The 22,097-nt window shown below is 46.8% G+C and overlaps 2 protein-coding genes across 2 annotated transcripts in view; one reads left to right on the forward strand and one right to left on the reverse strand.

The window, feature by feature from the left end:
- The first annotated feature begins 363 nt into the window (after positions 1–363).
- Positions 364–19,812, forward strand: R3HCC1 (R3H domain and coiled-coil containing 1). The gene is made up of 8 exons (XM_029937726.1): positions 364–433; positions 12,366–12,493; positions 12,900–13,037; positions 13,691–14,279; positions 15,251–15,423; positions 17,050–17,120; positions 18,422–18,517; positions 19,490–19,812. Exons 1-8 carry the CDS (start codon positions 410–412, stop codon positions 19,624–19,626), a joined length of 1,356 nt encoding a protein of 451 aa, XP_029793586.1. The 5' UTR covers positions 364–409; the 3' UTR covers positions 19,627–19,812.
- Positions 19,813–20,744: 932 nt separating this feature from the next.
- The window catches only part of LOXL2 (lysyl oxidase like 2), a 63,816-nt gene continuing 62,463 nt past the window's right edge, over positions 20,745–22,097 (reverse strand). Inside the window, exon 13 of the mRNA XM_029937751.1 lies at positions 20,745–21,658. Within this exon, the coding sequence (XP_029793611.1) occupies positions 21,579–21,658 (80 nt within the window). The 3' untranslated portion in view covers positions 20,745–21,578. The remainder of the gene's footprint in view (positions 21,659–22,097) is intronic.

Raw genomic sequence — 22,097 nt, forward strand, 5'->3', positions numbered from 1 at the left:
AACTTACTGAGTCATTAAGGTGCCAGCCCCCCCACCCCCACCCCGCTGCCTTTACAGAGTCTTAATATTTATCTCTCCTTCTTGTCTTCTAGGTCTTGCTGCACAATAGGATCTGATGTGAGGTGGCACTTGAACTAGGGAAAATGGATCTGGATCTGGGTTTGGGTGAGTGCACAAAAACATGCAATCACATTCTGGTAAGGAATCCCTGGCAAGAAGCAGATGAGCCCCACAGCCCACCAGTGAGACTCGCTTCCCCACCTCCCATTCCCCATCTGGGTTCCTGTTACTCTGGCCCTTTAAGAAAGGAGCTAGAACTCTGGCAAGTCTGAGGTGGTCTCCTGGGAACCGAGGGACAACAAACAGCTTTGGAGAGATTGGGGCTGGGGTGGGGACCCTCCACAGAGGGATGGCACACACGGAGGCCAATCAGGTAGAGCATCTTCCTTTCTTCCTTTGGCTTCTCCCCAGCTTCCCCACTCCTGCCTTTCTCTGCCCTTCTGCTAGTATTCCCACTGCCTCTGCTCCAGATGGTCTTCATTTCTGGGGACAGTTCTTGCTTATTAAGAGTTTCTTCATTGATCTTGGATTTTTTGGTAAATAAATAAATAAATATTCTGCAAACAATGATAATTGGATCTCATCAAATTTCCCACCTTTCCAGTTTTCTTTCTTTCCTTCCTCGAATTACTTTTGCCAGTACCTCTAGAAAAAATGGTCAGAAGAGACGCTGGTGAATATCACTGGTTTGCTCTGAAATGAATGTGGCGTCTCAGTGTTTCCCCATTAAGTTCCATGTGGTATTCAGACTGTTTCACTGAGATCCTTGAATGAATTTGTGTACAGTTGTCCTTGGTGTGAGTTTGGTAAAGAATATAGAGTGACATTTTGCTCTTCGACTCAACTTCAATGTTATAATATAACTGAATCTATCCCATTTGTGGTTTTGTTACAAAAGCTTTATTTCGTGTTCTTTCCATCACCTCTTTTTTCTCTATTTTTAAGGCTTCCCCCCATGTCATATTTTGCTATACAATCAGTTTTATTTATTAACTAATGTCCCTAGCCTCTGCCAGTTACTTGGAAAAAATAGTACTTATTGACTTTGTCAATTATACACCCTTCCTCCTTCCTCTATACTTCAGAATGCATTTTGGGGTTCCTGTCTTAATCTGTTTTGATAAAAAAAAGATTTTTTTTTTACATTCTGTAGCCCTCCTGTCAAGAATTACATTTGTATACCATTTTCTTGCTGTGATTATTTCATTTAATTAAATGTTTAAACAAGTTATGTTAGATCTCACGTTCGTGGGTTCCAGCCCCGCGTCAGGCTCTGTGCTGACAGCTAGCTCAGAGCCTGCAGCCTGCTTCCAGTTCTGTGTCTCCTTCTCTCTCTGCGCCTCCCCGTCTCATGCTCTGTCTCTCTGTGTATCAAAAACAAATAAAACATTAAAAAAGATGAAAAAAATAAATAAGTTAATGTTCATCATGAAGCTTTTTCTCTCATAAGGTCCCAGTCTGTGAGTCACTTATTTTTATTCATCTCTTGGTTGTCTGGATTATGTCTTTTAGTAGCTTCACAGGAAGGGAAAAGCGTAATTTAAAACCATCTAGTGAGTTGTAAAACTAACTTACAAGTATGCCAAGGACACTCGTGAGATTCTTACCAGTGAACAAAGACCAAAAAAAAAAAAAAAAAGGACAACAACAACAACAACAAAGGATTTATATAAGAAAGAAGAGAAGAAGGGAAAGGGGGAAAAGGATGCCAGTCTAGAAAGAATTTTGTTTTTCTAACTAAAGTGATTAGCCGGCAGCTATCCAAGAGATCAGTCGGGCAGTCTATTCTGGAATAAATTGACTAGGTCATTAAAGGATACAATTTTAGTTATTTTTGGATTTTCCAAAAGTCTTGAGACTTAAACTCTGCAGGACACATGACAAACTGTCTATAAATAGTATCTGCCTATGTCTCCACCTTAGACTCCATTTCCCTCAGCAGAATTTCTGAGAGAGTTAGACCTACAAAGCCGTTGCAAGTTTGGAAACATCTTCCAGTTCCCATCATGGCTTATAGAATTTTGTGGTCCTAACATCTTCCCTTTAAGCCTCCACAGATATTGTTCCATTTTCTTCTGGCATATGAGTTGCTCGGGAAATCTGCAGCCACTGGATTTTTTTCTTTGTGTTCTGCCTAAATCATGAGATTTGTCTTTTTTCAATGCCCAGAGAAGAATGATTTTACTATGATCTGTATTAGCCATTGTTTGTCTATCTATCTATCTATCTATCTATCTATCTATCTATCTATCTATCTATCATCTATCTACCTATCTATCACTTATTTATTTCTGGAACACAGTAAACCACTTTAATCTGTAGTTTCATATTTTCCTCTGTTTAAACAAAATATTGTTGCAGATTAATTTTTTTTGTTCCAATAATTTTGTTTTCTTCCTCAGGTATACTAATTATCCATATGTTGAATCTACAATGTAAGCCTCTGTATTTCATATTTTCCCTAACTCCTTTAATCTTTTCTGTTTTTTCTTTGAATTTCATGTAGTGTTTTAAATTTTTTTTTCACTGTTTTTATTTATTTGAGAGAGAGAGAGTGAGTGAGCATGAGCAGGGGATGGTCCGAGAGAGAGGGAGACACAGAATCTGAAGACAGACTCCAGGCTCTGAGCTAGCTATCAGTATAGAGCCTGATGCAGGGCTTGAACCCATGAACCGCGCGATCATGACCTGAACCAAAGTTGAACACTTAACCGACTGAGCCACCCAGGAACCCCTTCATGTAGTTTTATGTAGTTTTTCATGAGAATGGCTTTTTATTCACAAAATATTTGTTATAGTTATTTAGCTTTTTAAGTTATATGAATTTATGAAAGTAACAAATGTAAATATCTAGTTTTTATTGTTTTAAATTTCAATTTATAAATATTGTCATTTTATTTATATATGTACTATATTTTACAGAAAATGAGAGCAACTCTGGTAAACTTGAAATGACTGAGCAAATTTATTTTCTTTGAACATTTGGTCCTGGTTTTACTCATACTTAAGAAGTTGTTAAATATTTAACCAGCATGTATATATTTGATATATATGGTTTTTATTTTTTATTAATTGCAAATTTTTATTGAGCAAGTGGTAGAGTTACATGCAGTTGTAAGACATAATACAAAGAAACCCATGTACTCTTGACCCAGTTTCCTTTCATGGTAACATCTTGTAAGGTATACCACAATATCACAACCAGGAAGTAAACATTCATACAATCCACCAATCTTATTCAGACTTTCTCAGTCTTGCTTATACTCATTTGCATTTGTGTGGATGTCTATTTCATTCTACATAACTTTATTACATGTGTAGGTTCCTGTATCCACCAGCACAGTCAAGATATAAAACACAAGGATTCTTCCTGTAGTTTTTTTGGTTATACCCACTTCCTCTTCCCTCCATCAATCTCCCTCTACCATACCGCCTGTTTTTAACCCCTTCAACAACTAATCTATTCTCCATTAAAATTTTTTTTTTATCTTTCTAATATGGTTATCTGAATGGAGTACACTAAGTAACTTTTTAGGATGGGTTTTTTTCATTAAATTGTTAAATGTATGTGTGTAAAGTTGTTTATTATATTTCCAATACTTTTGATGTCTGTAGGGTCTGTGGTGTTATTTCCTGTTTCATTCCTGGTGTTGGTAAATCAATGTACTCTCTCTGTTTTTTATGTCATCTTATTGATCTTTTCGAAGAACCAGCACTTTGGGTTATTGATTTTCTCTATTGTTTTCCTGTTTTCAATTTCATTAATTTCTACTCTTGTTTTATATTTCCTTCCTTTCTACTTTATCTTTTTTTTAAGATTTTACTTTTTTATTTTTTACTTTTCAATTTTTTACATGTTTGTTTATTTTTGAGAGAGAGAGAGAGAGACAGAGAGGGAGTGTAAGTGGAGGAGGAGCAGAGAGAGAGGGAGACAGAAGATCCAAAGTAGGAGTGAGCTCAATGTGAGGCTCAAACTCACAAACTATGAGATCATGACCTGAACCAAAGTTTGAGGCTCAGCTGACAGAACCATACAGGTGCCCCTAAGATTTTATTTTTAAGTAATCTCTACACCAAGTGTGGGCTTGAACTTACAACCCCGAGATCAAGAGTAACATGCTCTACTGATTGAGCCAGCCAGGTGTGCCACTTTTCTACTTTCTTTGGGTTTATTTTGCTCTTCTTTATCTTTTAACTTGAGAGTGTTCCTTTTTACTTAATGTATGCATGTAGTACTATAAATTTCCTTCTTAGCACTGTTTACCTGTTTTCTACAAATTTTGATATGTTCATTCATTTTTATTCCATTCAGTGTACTTTTAAATTTCCCCTAGGATTTCCTTTTAGACCCATGGATTAATTAGCAACATGTTGCTTAGTTTCTAAATCATTTGAGATTTTTCTATCTTTTCATTATTTATTTCTAGTTTGATTTCATTATGGTCAGAAAACATATTTAAATTATTTTAAATTTGTTGAGGTTTGTTTTACGGTCTAGGATATGGTCTATTTTGGACAATTTTCCATGGGTACTTAAAACAGAAGTGTATTCTGCTGTTGTTGAGTAAAGTGTTCTATACATATTGGTTAGATGCTGTTTTATTTATTTTATTTCATTTATTTGTTTTTCTTTAAGTAGGCTCGAGGGCTAACATGGGGCTTGAACTCACAGCCCTGAGATCCAGAGTCACCAATTGAGCCAGACAGGCACCCAACATGTTGATTAGATTCTGTTGATTAATGGTATTGCTGAGTTAGTCTACATTTTTGCTGTTTTTCTGTCTAGTTACTCTATCAGTCGTTGAAAGAGAGATGTCAAAATCTCTAATTGTGAGCTTTGTCATTTTCCTTTTGGTTATATGTGTTTTTGCTTTACATATTTTGCAGTTTTTTTGTTTTGGACTTACACATACAAGATTGCTTGTCCTCTTGGTAAATTGACCCTTTTATCATTATATAACGTTCTTCTCTGGCTCAAGTAATTTTCTCTCCTCTGAAGTCTACCTTGTCTGAAATGAAGATAGCTGCAGCTTGCTCTCCTTTGATCAATGTTTGCATGATGGGTCTTTTTCCATTCTTTTACTTTTAACCTGCTTTTATCTTTATATTTGAACTAAGCTTCTTGCAGATGGCATATAGTTGAATCATGGTTTTAAACTGACTTTGATAATCTGTCTTTAAATTGGTGTATTTAGAACATTTACATTTAGTTAATTAGTGATATTTTAGGGTTTAAGTCTGCTATTTTATTATTTGTTTTCTGTTTGTTTTCTTTGTTTTTCACTTTTCTTTTCCTTGTATTTCTGTAGGTTACTTGAACATTTTTTAGAATTCCATTTTGATTTACCTGTATATATATTTTTAACCATAGTATTTGTAAATGTCTCTCTTTATATAGCTTTTTTAATGGTTGCTTTGGGTATCACATAACTTACCATAGTCTTCTGGTGTTCTCAGTTTACCAATTTGAGTAACATGTAAACACCTTACCTCCATTTATGTCCTTTTAACCTCCTCCATTTATAACAAATTGTTTTAAATACTTCCTCTACATACCTTTAGAGTCACTAGTTAGTTATACTTTTTGTTTTAATCCTCAAGCACAATTTAGAAGATTCAAGAAGAGAAAGAAAGTCTATTGTGTTACTTATATTTTTGCTTACTGTGCTTTTTTTCCTTCCCAAAGTTCTAAGATTCTTTTATTGTTTCCTTTCTGTTTAGAGAATTTCTTCTAGCTATTCTTTCTTCTAGCTATTCTAGCTATCTGAGATTGTCTTGATTTCATCTTCAAATTTGCTATATATTCTTGGTAAATTGACCGTTTCCAAATTTCCCAGTGGATTTCTTCCCAAATTTCGAAAGTTTTTAGCCATTGTTTTGAAGGCTTTTTCCACGTCACCTTGCTTCTCCTCTCTTTCTAGGACTCTGATAAAATGAATATAAAATTGTTTTGTTAAAGTCTCACAGATCACTTAGTCTCTGTTCATCTTTGTTTTCAATTTGTTTATTCTTTGTTGTTCAGACTGGGTAATTTCTATTGTTTTATCTTCTAGTTCATAAGTTCTTTCCTTTTCCTCTTCCGTTCTGCTACTGAGCATTTTATTTTGTTTATTGTATTTTTCAATTCTAAAATTTTCTTTTAGTTCTTCTTTACATGTTCTGTGCCTTAGTTGAGACTATTTTTTTTCCATTTATTTCAAGTGTGTTAACAATTGCTTGTTGAAGCATTTCTATCATAGCTACTTTATATGTACTTATTTATTTATTTTTGAGAGAGAGACAGAATGCAAGCAGTGGAGAGGCAGAGAGAGTGGGAGACACAGAAGCAGGCTCCAGGCTCTGAGCTGTCAGCACAGAGCCTGATGCAGGGCTCTAACTCATGCACCATGAGATCTTGACCTGAGCTGAAGTCCTACATTTAACCAACTGAGCCACCCAGGTGCCCCCTATCATGGCTACTTTAAAACCTTTGTCAGATAATGTAACATTTCTGGCATCTTCATGTTTGTATCAATTGACTGCCTCTTTTCACTGAATCTGAGATCTTCCTAATATTTGGTATCATAAGTATTTCTGATTGACTTCTGGATATCTTGGGTGTTACGTTATGTTGTAAGATCCTGGATCTTAATTATATCTCTGTTTTAACTGTCTTTTTCTGACACCACTCCAGCATGGGGGCATTCCCTCTTACTGCCAGGTGGCGGTTAAAATCCAGGTGCCCTACTCACCCTCCTTTACACCTGAGGTGGGGGCTCCTCATTACTGCTGGGTCTGGGTTCCCAGGAGGCCTCCGGGATACTTTCCTGGTTGAAAGAGGTAGAAATGATGAAATTTTGGGGTGATGGGGGGCTCACAGGGTCCAGAGCAATGGCTAAGAAAGAATTCTTGAAGACATCTTTGGCCCAAAAAGATGATTTTATTAAAGCATGGGGACAGGACCCATGGGCAGGAAGGAGAGCAGTTGCACTGGGGATGTGAAGTGTGACTGGTTATATACTACATACTACGAAGTTGGGGAGGTAAAGGCCAAAGGGAGGCCTCCAGAGGTCTTTGATATGCTAAAGAGGACTCCCCAAATACCTGAGGCCTTGCTGTTGTCAAGCTGAGGTTGTTTCCCCTCTAGTGAGGCATTATCATTTGGACAGTAGGGGGTTCCCCGGAGAAACTTTTTATTCTGCCCGCCTCAAGGGTCTGTCAATGGGCTGCAGGTTATAAGGATATTTAATTTTACCTGCCATTTCCTTCTTGCCTTTGTTCCCCACATCACTATGGAAGGGTGATGTTGGGGCTCCAGGGAACTGAGTAGATAGGTTTCTGGACATTAGGCTATTGATAAGATGGCCTTTTTCTTGTAATTTACTAAGATACTTGTAAACTGATGGAGACCCATGTCCTGTATGACTGTGATCTCTTTAAGTTGGCCATTTGTTTCCTTTCCTTTCCTTTGTCCTTGGGCAGCCAGGACTGCCTGAGGAATACCACACACATCCCACCTGGTGAGGGGGGGTGGGGGGGGGGTGTGCGCTAACTTGTATTTTGCCCTCAGCTTACCTCAAGCTCCCTCATCAGAAGTGCCTGGCTGCTCCCCACATGGCTTCCACTGACACAGTGGGGGCGGGGTGGCCTCTCTATTTCTGGGTGGTGATGAAAGTCCTACTGTCCACTAGGCCTATGACAGCGCTCCAGTGGGGAGGGTGAGGAGGAGGGTGCCTTTTTTACTGCTGGGCAGGGGTGGAAATTAGGTTCTCTAGTGGTCTCACTGATGCTGCAGGAAGTGTCCAGGATTGATTACACCTGGAAGGCATGAAAGTCCCAATTCCTTACTGGGCCTTCTCTGACCTTATCTTGGTGGGAAGGTTGTGGCACATTATCACAAGATGGTATAAGTGACAATCTAGGTTACTATTTGGGGTTTGAGTGAGGAGAATGTTTGGCTGGGGTAGAACAGTTATTGTCTCAAAGTATTCTTTCTTGCTAGCTTGGCTGTTTTGGTAGAGAGAAAAAAAAGGCATTCATCAAGTTTTTGTTTTCTTATTGTTTTGTTTGTGTCTTTTGATGTTTCTGGGTTGCTGGCCTCTTTAAGCTCCCAGTCTGGGAATTTGAGGCGTAAAATAAAACAACCTAGGAAATTTACCACTTTGTTTTTCCTTGAATCCTGAGGTCCCTAGCTGGTCTGCTGTCTTCTCCTTACCTTTTAGTCTCCTTATACTTGTTTTATATATAATATTCAGGGTTTTTAGTTGTATTTAGTGGAAGGACTAGGGAGAAGTATGTTTACTCTATATTCCATAATTTCTAAATTTAAATGATGTTTATTTATTTATTTTGAGAGAGAGAACATGCACAAGTTGGGGAGGGGCAGAGAGAGGAGAGAGAGGAGAGAGAGAGAATCCCAGGAAGGCTCCAGGCTGCCAGTGTAGAGCCCCACATGGCGCTCTAACTCATGAACCATGAGATCATAACCTGAGCCAAAGTCAAGAGTTGGATGCTTAACCAACTGAGTCACCTAGATGCCCCTCTGTAAGTCCTAACTTTTTAAAGCATATCAAATGAATGACCTTGGTTGGTGGTAGTGGGGAAAAAGACAAAGAAGTTTCCAAAAGGATTATGGTATGCTAAAGAAGGTTTACAGGATCCTGGAGGCCCAGATATTGTCCAGCTGAGTTGCTTTTTGCCTCTAGCAAAGCATTAACATGAAGACAGTTGTGAGTTCTTTGAGGAATGTCATATTCTGCCAGTCTCATGAATTTGTTAATGGACTGCAAGTTTTAGGGAAGTTTAATTTTATCTATATTTCTTTTGCCATTGTTCTTCTGATCCTTACATCTACCCATTTAAAAAGTCTGTGGGGTGCTTCAGTGGCTCAGTCGGTTGAGCATCTGACTTCAACTCAGGTCATGATCTCACAGTTCATGAGTTTGAGCCCCACATCGGGCTCTGCGCTGACAGCTCAGAGCCTGGAGCCTGCTTCCGATTCTGGGTCTCTTCTCTCTGCTCTTTCTCCATTTGCTCTCTGCCTCTCAAAAGTATGTAAATGTAATAAATATATTTAAAAAAACTATAAGTCTGAGATCCATTTCACTTTTTAAATTGGAATCAGCACCTAATGTGTTAGATTCTCTAATATGCCAAACCATGCAGACATCACAAGGACTTTCGATAATAATGATAAACTTGATATATATTTTTTAAAGTTTATTTATTTTGAGAGAGAGAGAGACTGAGCAGGGGAGGGGCAGAGAGGGAGAGTCTCAAGCAGGCTCCATTCCGCCAGCGCAGAGCCCCAAATGGGGCTTGAACCCCGGAACCATGAGATTATGGCCCCTGCCAAAACCAAAAGTCGATGCTTAACCAACCGAGCCACCCAGGTGCCCCATAAACTTGATATTCTTACTTTTAACCTTAAGCACAAAGAGAACACTATGGCGGCATGGGACTCTAGGTCCATCTCTTCAGATGGGAGGGACTGTTTGTAACCCCACGTCCCCTGCATGAATGATTTTTTTCATAATCTTTCAGTCATACCTCTTGTTTGGGTAAAATTCTATAACACATACTAGCATGCTTCTCCAATGGATAAGATTCAACTAATTTATTTACCTCCTGATTTTTGCATCTGGCCACTGGCCATCGACAATTTTAATGACATTCCAGACATGGAGAACCTTGATCCTGTGGTGTGGAGGAGCATGCGTAGGGCAGTCAGGCTAGCTCTAGATTTGAGGGAGTTCCACCTGTGCACTTAGTAGCTGGGTGTCCTTGGCTAAACTGCAGCTGATTCTTCTACAATAGGGTAACAATCTCCATCTGAAAGGGCTGCTGTAAGGATCTAACAAGTGCAGTTTATATGCACTCGTTAAACAGTAAATAGTAATCTTCTTTTCCACCAGCATTTACTCAGCAGCGTCGCTGCTTAGTTGGCTCTAGTTTTCGCCACTCCAGTGACGAACATGATTGCCTCCTTTACATCTGTGGCTCTGACGGTTCTCTTTCATCTCAGCCTCTTGGTTTATCCATTGTGACTGGGAAATCAGGCTTTCTTTGATTTCCTTGGAAACATACAGCAGTTATTAACTGCAATTTTATTCTCTTTTCTCAAGATGATCTTCTAATATACTCTTACCCTCCATGCTCTTTTTCCTACTATATTCTTTTCCTTTATTTTTATCCTGTAGAATTTTGTGTATCTTTTGTCCTTTTTTTTTTTTCTGTTTACTCACCTCTGACTAATAGAGAACCATTTTATCCTCACCTGATCTTGTCCCAAAATAGTGTCAGTAGATACATCTTGATTTCCTTCCACACTGGTCTGGGCATCCGTCCCTTCATAACCTCCACCCATGGTGGGGGCCTGCATGCTGACACCTTATTTTCTGTTCAGCCCCTCAGCTACCTGAAGCGGGTATGGTACAACGTTCAGGGGCAGCCTGTTCTCTATGAGCTTTGTTTTTACTGTCTCAGTGTGTTGAACATCTGTACTGTGGACCCTCTAAAGAGGTGGGGGCATGGCTTGTTTCCTGAGTTTTTGATTTGTCCCTCTATTTTGGGGAGAGACAGTCGCTTTGTTGAGAAAGTTGGGCCTTTGTTTTCTGAGTCACCAGTCATTTTCTCCTAGTTCAGATCTGACCAGTAGTGGTGGCTGTGGGCTTGCTTTCCAGTCTTCCATGGGCCAGTCAAGGAACTCTGGTCGGAGAAACAGTGCCATCATGTGGTCACTCAGCATTCTCTGCAGACCTGTTCCCACTTCTTTTAAGCCTGTGTGGGGTGTGGGTAGGGCCTGTGGGGTCAGAAACCAAACGGATGTCTCTTGTTCTTCCTGCCACCCTCTCTTCTATCCTCTGCTTCCTGAGAGGATGGATGGCCCCTCAGACTGGGGGCAGGGGACCCGGCCTTCAGAGGCTCCTCACAACAAAGGCTTGGCTCCCTTGAGCTCTCCCTGCACTGGGTTTTATCTTTGTCCTAGGTCCTTTTTATTTTTCAAACTATCTAGAAAGATAGTTTTTGTAAATGTGATATAATAACACCATCTTTTAAAGAAATACTCTGAGAAAAGTGAGAAAACAAAATGCATTTTAATTTTTCTCTATTTTTCCCACACCTCTTCTCCAAAACCATCTTATGTTTTTTTAATTCTTTTTTTTAATTCCCCCCCCCCCCTTTGTGGCACACTGTCCCCATGACCTTGCACAATCATACTGCCAGGTACATTCAGACTGTCCCTTCTCTATTAAAAACCAGGTCTTATGTGTTGCTAGCTCAGGGATCTGCTTTGCTCTGAGCTTCTGGATTCAGGATGATCAGGGGCTTACATTTCAACACCTTTCAGGAAATAGGAAGATTTTGACTCTGATCTCTTAGAGTATAGTAGCCCATCCCAGGAGCTGTCTGACAGCAAGAATTTCAAGCCCCAATTAAGGTGGGTGTTGAGTTACTTCTGGATGTAGCAGGGGAGTATAATTTGATGGCCATGTTAGTTGCTACCTCGCCCAGTTACCCACAAGGCCTTGTCAGTCACCTCTTGGTGTCAGCAGGACTACTTTGCACATTCCATGAATGAGGGCAAAAGAAAGGTCAGTGATGGGCAATAGGCAGTAAAATACTAGGTGCCCAGAAACTTCCTTCCTCCTTATGGTCCCTAGGGAGGGGAGCAAGGAGCCGGACAAACTAGCTCATAGGAAGCTAGAACATAGGGACCACTCAAAAGTGGTTGCTGAACTTAATTAATCCTAGGAGACAGTGTGCTCTAACCGGCAAAAAAAAAAAAAAAAAAAACCCACAACACGCCCTTCGGCCATCTCTGCGATGCCTCCCCCGGGCCGCGCGGTGGCGCTGTGACTCCGCGGAGGCCTGCTGGTACTTGGGCGCTCCGGGGCGCGCGCGGGCTTCCGGGGGCCCTCAGAGCTGCGGCGACCGGCGGGGCGGTGAGTGCGGCTGCTGGGCCTGGGGGCGGACAGTCACCCCGGGCTGGCCCTGCGCCTTTAGGGCCTCTCTCTCGTGGCCTGGGAGGGCCGGTCGCGCCCGCCGAGCACGCCACGCGGGTTATCCGGGCGTGAGAGCGGCGGGCCTGCCCCAGGGAAAGGGAGGCGCGGCGTGGGGCTCCTGTGCAGGGGTGCGCGTCCCATGAGAACCAGGAGACTCCTCCCTGGGCACGTCCGTCCCCGCCTCGGAGCCTGGCTCCTCCTCACTTGGAGGAGAGACCTTGGCCGCGGTGGCCTCTAAAACCTTTTGAGCACCGACGCTGCGGCGTTGTGGGTGGGGCCGGGGTCTGTGATCTGATCCCACCGTCTCCGTTTGCCCCACAGGCTCTCCCACCTGTCACCCTGGCCCTTCTTTGTTTGGACGGCGTCTTCCTCTCCTCCGCCGAGAATGACTTTGTGCACCGCATCCAGGAGGAGCTGGACCGCTTCTTGCTGCAGAAGCAGCTGTCAAAGTAAGCTGGAGTGGGTGGTGGAGGGCGCTGCCTGTGCAGGGAGGGCGGCTTCACCCAGAGCTGCCCGTGCCCCTTTCCCAAGTAGCTGGTTCCTACCTGCCTCTGATCTGCACCTTTGGGTTTAGTAACCTGCTCACTAGCCTCTCCCAGCCACATTTTTCTTGTGTAATTCTGATCATCGCCCAGAGATTGAAGGGTTCCAGCGCAGGAATGGAGTAAGTACCAGTAAGTGCCTGTGAAAACCTCTGTGCCCAAGTCCTCTGCAGGTGGCCAGGGACACAAGGGGCAGAGGGAGCCTAGTGTCTAACCTCCGTAAACTGGGCAGGGACCTGGGGTGGGAGGTGGGGGGGTCAGGCCTTGGAGCTCCTGGAGCCCCTGCTCAGCACTCATTCCTGTCCCTTCCCAGGGTACTTCTTTTCCCCCCGCTCTCCAGTCGCCTCCGGTACCTGATCCACAGGACAGCAGAGAATTTTGATCTTCTGAGCAGCTTCTCTGTTGGGGAGGGCTGGAGGAGAAGGACAGTCATCTGTCACTTGGATATCAGGTGTGTATCTTAGTGCTATGGAGGGCCCTCGGTGGGGTGGGTGGGTGGGGGAGGTGGACAGAAAATAGAGCCGGCAGGGCCCTAGGCTGCTGCCTCTGTCCCCACCTCAGCTGCTTAAAGTCCGTGCTGCCTTTTGCTTCAGCAGTGGAGTGAGTGGGCATTAAATTTTGCAGAATTCATTTGGCAAACTCAGCTCTCTGCTTGAGAGAAAGAGAGAAAAATAGAGCAGTTTAAGCAGTGAGAGTGTCTGCCTTCAGAGGCCATGGAATGTGGGAAACACACTTGAGTTTCACACATTTCTGTTACCGTGTGTTTCGCAGGATCTTACCATAGTGACTACGATCCTGGTGTTTAAAGTTACATGTTTTCCTAACAACGAAGTTCCTAAATGCAGTACTTATTTCATTTAGTGTATAACTGAAGATTCAGCTATCTCTACTCGTTTGTAACACTAGAGGGAGAGCTGGTCGCTTTGGGCTTCTAAGTTGGCAGTCAGCCTCCACTACATTGCCTTCCTATGGCATTTTCAGGGGTTATTTGGCTTGGGTTTTGGCCTAATGCTGACCCGAGAGCCCCATGCCTGAATGGCAGGTAGCTGCAGTAAACCATTTTCCTTGGGGCCTAACCACAGCTCTGATCACCTCCTGCTCCAGGTTACCCAGTTCAGATGGACTGTCCGGCCCCTGCCACCCTCCTGCCTCCCAGCCTAGCAAGTCCCGAGGACCTTGGCCCACCTCAAACCAAGGAGCACCTGCTGGTCCTCGAGCGACACGGGCTGGCCGGTGGCATCGTGGACGCAAACCAGACCAGGCTTTGTATGTGCCCCGAGTACGGCGCAGGCAAGAATGGGCATCACCCTCTACCCAAGGGCTCCAGGGAGATGCTCCAGCTGCTGGGCTCCTGGAAGAGCCTGGATATGTCGGTGCTGGGGACCTCAGCTCTGATCAGGACCTCCCTGCATTGACGACTCAGGCACCTGAGGCCCTAGAGGGCCCAGACCAATGCTGTGATGATGAACAGCTACTGGACCTAGTTGGCATTGAGTCCCCACAGCCTGAGAGCCACTCCGGGATGGGAGACGGGTTGGAGATGGCCACACGGCTTGGGTCCAGTCTGAGGCTGGACTCTGAAGAGGGGAACGGAAGTGAGCCGAAGAGCCCTGCAGAAGAGGAAGAGGAAGAGATGGAAGAGTTGGGGCCTGGCAGCTGCCCCGAGGATGATTACAGTGAGCTGCTGCAGGAGGTGATGAGGCTCTTAAGCCCGGAAAAGGGAGGGCGGAAGCGAGGTGGGTGTGGTCAAGGGTGGATGGGGACGGAGGGTCCTGGTGAGGAGGGGCGGGGGACTGGGGTGCTGGCTGAGCAGGGCTGGGTGCTGGGTTATAGGAGTCCCTTAGGAGAAGTAGGGGAGGAGCACTGGGCCTTGCCTGAAGGAGTTGGGCCTGACAGGTGGAAGGGATGAGGCTCAGGATGTGAGGTCAGGCGTGCAACGGTGTAGGAGCTGTTGACAAGCACTTCTACCAGCAAGTCGTTTTGTTTTTCTAAATCTCAGTTTTCTCATCTGAGAAACAAATAATAATACATGCTTCGCAAGGTAACAGATAGGATGTATGTGGAATTGCTTCGTAAAGGACTCCAGACCTTGGTCATAAGAATGATTCTTGTGCCTGAAGCTTTGTCTTACAAATCTCATTTCTTAGAACTGTGTGTGTGTCTGCCTCTGGGACTGGCTCTGGTGTTCAGTTGGGAGGGGAGGCATCTTTTATGACTGCACTATAGATGAAGGGTAGAGATCAGGTAGACATAACATCACACTGTTAAGGGGAGCAAGGATCCTGAGCTTGCCCGGTTCTGTCTCTTACTGTGTATCTTCGGGTAGAATTACTTAACTCTTTGATTTACAGCATTTCCGTCTGTAAAGAGGGTATATATAGAATACAGTTTTCAGGAGTCCATGAAACATACTGCATATGAATGCCAGTTACCTAACAAAGACTCTATAAAAGCTACCTTCCCTAGAACTCCCACCTCCCCATCTTCTAGCCCATTCTGCCGCCTTTCCCAGACTTGCTGGGCATGGTTTCTGTGGGAGGCCACTTTAGGTGCTCACCTCCCCATCGGCCCAGGAGCCTGGAGGGCTGTGTGTGGTTTTGACAGCAGGTGTTTGGAGCCCTGTGTGTCAGAGCTCCCCTTGCTAAAGGGCATGATCTCTCCCAGATAACAGACAACCTGACTGAGAAGGAGATTCAGGTAGAGAAGATCCACATGGACACGTCCTCCTTCATGGAGGAGCTGCCTGGAGAGAAGGATTTTGCTCACGTGGTGGAGATCTACGACTTTGAGCCGACACTCAAGACTGAGGATCTGCTGGCAGCACTTTCCGAGTTCCAGTGAGTGCTCCCGAAGCTGCAGGGCGGCAGGGGAAGTGGGTGCAGGCCTCCGGAGAGAAGCTAGAACATCGCTTTGTTGTTGGGGACACTTGCCTGCCCTGCCCCAGCGTTTAGCTATCTGGAAAGAAAGGCAGAAAGTGGATGTAGTTGTTCTGGACTTCACGCTCCTGGCCTGTGACGGTATGGAAGAGGAGAGCTGATTTTTCGGTGATGGACCCATTCAGCGGCCCTAGATCTGGTCCTGTCAGGACGTGGCAGCAGCTCTCCATCCTGCCCCGCCCCCCCACGTGCATGCTGGGAGCTAGGCTCTCTGTCAGGAGCATGACACAGGCAGCCCACTGCCTCCCCTTGCCCCACGTCCCAGCCTCACTCAGTCAGTGGACTGCAGGCCATTTCCGTGCAGGAACGGTTTCTGCAGTGAGCTGGACTTGCATGCGCTCGGGCAGAGTCGGGGTGGAGACCGGCGCCAAGAGGATATATTGCAAGAAAAGACTTTGGCTTTCCCAAATTTCCTGGTTCTAGCTCCAGTCTTTTCTCCCTTTGTCTCTCTCTCTCTCTCTTTCCTCTCTTTCCTCCAGTCTCCCTTCTCTTTTCCTGCTTAGATCTTTTTTTTTTTTTTTAAGATTTAAAAAAAATATTTATTTTTGGGAGAGAGATAGCAAGCAAGCAGGGAGGGGCAGAGAGAGAGGGAGACAGAATTTGAAGCAGGCTCCAGGCTCTGAGCTGTCAGCACAGAGCCTAACACGGGGCTTGAACCCAAGGACCATGAGATTATGACCTGAGCCAAAGTCGGATGCTTAACTAACTGAGCCACCCAGGCGCCCCTTAAAGATTTTATTTTTAAGTAATTTCTGTACCCAACACAGGGCTTGAACCCACAACCCCAATATCCAGAATCGCATGCTCCACTGACTGAGCCAGCCAGGTGCCTTCCCGTTGGGTCTTTAATAAATCCCTTTCTTTAGGGCCCTCCTCTTCTGACTGCTTCTGAAACTGCCCTCCCTTGCCTCCCTGAGCCTTTGCCTGCACCTGTGCCTGAGGAATGGGGGGTAGTTTGGTGGGGCAAAAGGTGCTCATCTGCTCTTGTTCCCTAAAGGTATGGCCAAACCATGGCCACCTGTGACCTTCTCAGCCAGTGTGCACAGCGCCCACAGAGAAACTGGGGCTTGAACTGCTTTTGGCCTCTCATCGGCCCCACACTCAGTGTGGCTTTCTTGAGCAGTAGGAAGTAAGGTGATTAGGGCCAGTAACACTGATGTGCTTATTTTAGGTTCTGTCCCCTATCCCTAGGGCATAAACCCTTTTATCTCCAGCCTTGGCCTTGATGCACTGGTTCCTGTGTGGAGCCATCTGTACCCTTGGCACTGTGCTCTTTGAGTCCTGGCTTTCTGCATTCTAGGAATCTGGGACCTACCTGATCAGCACGGGTGGTATTTGTCTCTCTTAAGGCAGCCATATGGTTTTCAGAGAAAGTTTGCTGCAAAGGGCAGTCTCCTTCCCAGGGGAGATTGGAACTTGTGTTGGGCTCATAGTGTTGGAGGATTGGAGGCAGGAGAGGACTCCTTTCTCAGAAAAGGTTTTGCCCCTTACTTTTGTACTCACTCTGTCTCCTCTTCCCTGGCACAGAGAGAAGGGACTCAAGATTCAGTGGGTCGATGACACGCACGCGCTTGGTGTCTTTCCCTGCCTGGCCTCAGGTAACGTGGCTCCACGGTGGGCGTGACTCTCGCTCTGCCTGCCAGCGACAAGGGAAGGCTCCCCTGTGTCAGGGTGCAGGCTAAGCCGCGCGAGTGGACCGCCAGGGCCTGCTCCCGGCCTGCCTAATCTAGAAGCTCAGAGGCAGCAGAGCAGGCTCCGGGCCAGGCAGCCCATACGTTCTCCTGTTCCTGGTGGTGCCTTCAGGCCAGAGGCTGCAGGTTCTGTGACATTTACTGAGTACATGTCTCAGGCAGAGCCTGTGGGGCTTCCATGTACTAAATCCTACGCAAGTGCTTTTATCATAGGTGAAAAGCATTATAGTACGGATAATTTCATATGGTTCAAACAGATGCATTTTTACTCGGTTTCCATTGTAGCCTCAAGACGTAGGTCAGATTACTTCTATCTTACAGATGGGAGACTGAGGTCTCAGAATGTCAGTGGTCTGGGATGCGGATCTGGGAATGTCAGCCGCCTCCTGGCTGTAACTCCGGGCTCCTGCTCCCTCTGAGCCACTTTCCCAAGCTGCCCCTGCCACACTGCTGCTCACTTTGGGTGTATTTCTCAAGTCCCTGGGCCTCATTGGCCAGGCTTTTTATAACCATGAGCTTCTGAACACCAGAGCTGGGAGAAGCCATAGCTGGTGCAAGCCCCATTCTCAGGAGAGCTTGAGGTGTTTCTGGGGCCGCCCCGCAGAAGGCCCTGACTGAAGGGGAGGCAGGGAGCATGGCCACAGGGTGTGGTGGCAAGAATGGGCACTGGGTGAGGCATGGCCATGGCTGCCTTCTGGGCTCTGCCAAGGTGTGTGCGATGAGTACATCACGTCCTGGCCTCAGTTTCCTCGTGCATAAAGGGTGACTTGGACCTGAAGCCCCTGCCGGCTCTGACACACTGAGTCTGACAAGCTTTGCACAACTCAAGGCTGTGAGGGCATGCGCCCAGGAGGGTTGTGAGTTGGGGGAAGGGTAGAGTTTATTTGAAGCTCCTGGGCTGTAGAAGGTGGGCGCCTGCCTTTCCTGCTGTGGCTGGTTGGTGTGGCTCCTGACCTGCCCACGGTAGAGTGTGGAAGGTAGCCCGGCACAGGTGCCCGTGCAGGCCTGCAGGGCACTGGGGCATGAGGTGGACAGATGGTGGTAGTCTCTTGGCCAGTCAGAGTGGTGTCAGGGCAGCCCTGTCCCCAGGCTTTAAATGGGCGCACAAAGCAGCTCTATCAGGTTGGGGTGATACATGCATTCCTTGGCCCTGAGGGGGCCTCACCAGGAGGAAGAGCGATGGCTTCACATCTGTTTTCTTTCCATAGCCGCTGAAGCCCTGACCAAGGATTTCTCTGTGCTCAAGATCCGGCCCCTCACGCAGGGAACCAAGCAGTCAAAGCTGAAAGCCTTGCAGAGGCCAAGTACGGAGGCTGGCTGTGTGCTGATCGCAAGGCTGTATGAGTGTGGTTGGGCAGCGTGGGGCCTTCCCTCCGATTCATTCCTCGGTCGGCAGCTCTCTGCCCGAGCACCCCTGGGGGTACAGTGGCCAAAAGGGCGCTCCTTCCCCACCCTGGGGGCTGGGGGTGCCTAGGGAAGAAGGGCCCTTGTAGGGAGAGCTGTTTGTCAGCTGCTCTGTGCTGGGCGCACCCTCCTGTGCACACCTCTTCTGGGCGCTGTTCAGGGAAAAGCTTGGTTTTTCCCGTTGGGTCATGGCAACTATATTTTATATTGGGTTAAAAGAACTTGGATTTTGGGGTCAGCCCTGGGTACGTTCCCTCTTCTGTCACCTGTTTAAGTTGACCTTGAGCAAGTCACCTAATGTCTGTGAGTTGGTTCCTTTCTCTGTAAAATAAGCAGATTGTGCAGGGTGGACTGGAGGAGTGAATAAAAGAGCCTGGCAGACCTGCCTAGAGCAGTGGGGGGCACATAGAAGCTGCCAAGTAAATGACACCTCCTCTTCTTCCAGAAAGCGTGATGGAGGCATTTAGAGGCTGGTTTTCTGAGGCTGCAAAGCAGTGGCTGGCAAAACTGGCCCAGAAGAGGCCTGTGAGGCTATCCAGTCATCTTGTGGCCTGTGTAGTCTTTGCCCCAGACTTGGGGACAGTAAATAACCTGTCAGTCCCAGAGCTCCAGGTGTCCCACCTGACTTGACTTCCCTCTCAGAAGGTTCTACAGTTCAGGGAGGGGTATAAGATTAACCCATCCTCTGCCCCTCACTTCCCCCAGACGGAGAGACAGGGAAGGTGCAGACGCAGCAGGATTAGGTGAGGACCCCATGGGCATCTCGTGGGCCTTAGAGGTTGGCTCAGATGGCCTCTAGTCTGCTGTCACTGGAAGGAGTGATGGCCACAGCCTTGAATTCAAGTCCTTGCCCCATGGGGCTTTCCTTTTAGAGCTCCTGCGTCTGGCAAAGGTGAGACCACAGACAAATACAGCAGTGGCTAGGAGGCTGGTGGCCCGGGCCCTGGGGCTCCAACACAAGAAGAAAGAGCGGCCTGCGGTCGAGTCTTCTACCTCCCCGAGGCCCTGAGGGGCCCAGCAAGCCTGGATCGGTGCCCCCAGGACGAAGCTGGTGCCCCAACAGCACAAGCCTTTACGGACACCAGAACAATGCTGCACTGTTTGTTAGAGTCTCTGTTTGGTGCGGTGGGTTTTCGTTTGGTCTAGTTCCAGAAGCTGAGAAAAAATAAAAACTTGAAAATTGTTTCCAAATGCACACTAGGGGGTGTTGTCTGTCTCCCAGTTTAGACAGGGGCTGCTGAAGCAATGGGTCCCCTCGGTTGGCCTGGAGGATCCCAGCTGGGCCTCAGGCACTTTGGCCCAGTGCTTGCCCGGTGTGAGGGGGGAGGAGGATGCACCTGCTGTGTGACACGTGCCCAGTCTCCGAACAAGTCGGGCACCCTAACCTGCAGGAGCAGTCGGGGGCCCCGGCCCTGTGAACCTGTCCAAGTGTCACCTGCTGTTGTGCGTACAGAGGGCTTCTTGCAGAATTCTGTAACCATGAGCAAAGCCAAGAGGCAAAATCTGAAATGGCCTGTGAGTTGGACTCCCTCACAGGACAAGGGCATCTGCGGGGACCAGGTCTCCAGTCATTTTTCTGGTTTGGTTGCATTTGGTACCAAGGAGGCCCTATCCGGTGCCCCGAGGTCATCGTGGACACCGTGCTGCAGCACGCTCTTGATACAGGTGGGAGCCCCAGTGTCAAGCCGCCCGCCCTGCGCTCAGCCGCTGCCCTGCTGGCGCACATGCTCCACATCAGCGCTCCGCATCAGCGCTCTGCCAGCCAACCGAGCCTGGCCCAAGCGCAGCCCTTGTGGGATGCACCTCCCCAACCCCACCCCAAGATGGTTTAAATCTAAATGTCCCATCCGGTCCTAATACAGTTGCTGTGCCCCCTGGAAAACACGACAAAACAGGAGTTCAAGAAAGGTCGTGACTTATATTTTTGTGTTCCTTTGCTGCTCTCAGAAGGCAGGAGTTGGTCTTTAGTGGTGGGAACCAAAGGAGACCCCCTGCAGCCACACCCAGACGTCTCTGTGGGGGGGGGCGTCCTGTAAGTGCATGCCGGCTCCCTCCCTCCCGACTGCTCAGTGGAGCAGCTCTGCGGCTCAGGGCTGGGTGCAGAGGCCCAAATGAAACACGAATGCATACCATAAACCTTTTATTCCAAGTTTCAAGTATGTGTAAGCGTCTGTGATGACACATGGCGCTCAGTGGGTGTCTTCATTACCCAGGACCCTGGCTCTAGCACCGTTGAATCAGTTAACCCACAGAATTGGAACAACAGGATGAGCCACTTACACAGGTGGGTTGGTTTTTCTTTGGAGCTATACTTTCAAAGGCCCAGATGCCCAATATTAAATGCCACTAAATTACCTTGTGTTTCAAAGTCTGTGAAAAAATAATAATGGTATCTTGAAAAATAAAAGGATTTAGGAGGGGGGAGGGGGGAAGCACCAACTCTGAGCTCACCTAGTTAGGAAAACACATGGCAGCATTATCTGTATATGTGAGTATAATAGAGGGAGTCTGTTTAATTGGAAGAGAGGTCTAGATATTCAAGTTGGCTGGACATGAGCTAAAAGGAGGAAAAATGGACTTCAGCCTGACCACTTCAGGTTGACAGCTCACACCACTAACATGGCCCTGTATTATGTGTGAGTCAAGTGGTGTGGTCTCACACTTGGGGTGGACTGTGGTTTAGGTGGGACACTGCTGCTAACTGTGCTCCTGGGGTCCCAGACAAGATGGCTCTTGACGCCCACAGCCCTGTGGTCAAGCTGCACCCTGGAGGTCGTCCCCAGGCTCCAGAAGTCAGGCAGCAGCCTCCAGCAAATGACAGGCACACCCCTTCCTCCTGGGCGTTGGACAGGGCTGTGGGGGTTGGAGACCGGGCAGGGGCAGGGCTGGGTGGCCATCGGTCAGACTGCGGCTGTTGGGGACGATGCGCTGTGGCCTAAAGTCAGGACGCGGCCTGGTGCTTTACCTCGTGGAGAGCTGGTTATTTATGAGGCCACTGAAGTGTTCAAACTTTTTTTCCGTCTCTTCACTGAAGGAACCACCTGAGGGGGCAGGCATCAAGGAGACAGAGTTTGGCAAACCAGATGCTCAGCCTTCTCCCACACTGGAGCTGTTGGCCTCAGGGGCTTGGGAGCCACCACCCTCCACTAAAGAGCCTGCCAAGGCCACCTCTGTGTGACTCTGTGTGACCAGGACTGCAACTAGGTGCCGGTCATCCCTGGAGCCAGGCTCACATCAGGTGTTCTGGCAAAGCCAGACCAGGAGCAACTAAATGCAATGGGTTTTGTTTTTGCCATCACGAGAGTAGGGTGCATCGCTTCTCCTGCAGAAGAGGAAGCTCTGTACCCGCCTTGTCCCCCAGTGTGTATAGCACAAGGGTACCTTTCTTCATTGGTGACTGAAGCCACAGTGGTTGACTAGCGTCTAGTTCTCAACAGAGGAAAATGATACACAGAACCTGCAAATTGCTGACACCCACAT

The sequence above is a fragment of the Suricata suricatta genome, chromosome 1 (genome assembly GCF_006229205.1).
Source record: "Suricata suricatta isolate VVHF042 chromosome 1, meerkat_22Aug2017_6uvM2_HiC, whole genome shotgun sequence".
NCBI lineage: Eukaryota > Metazoa > Chordata > Mammalia > Carnivora > Herpestidae > Suricata > Suricata suricatta.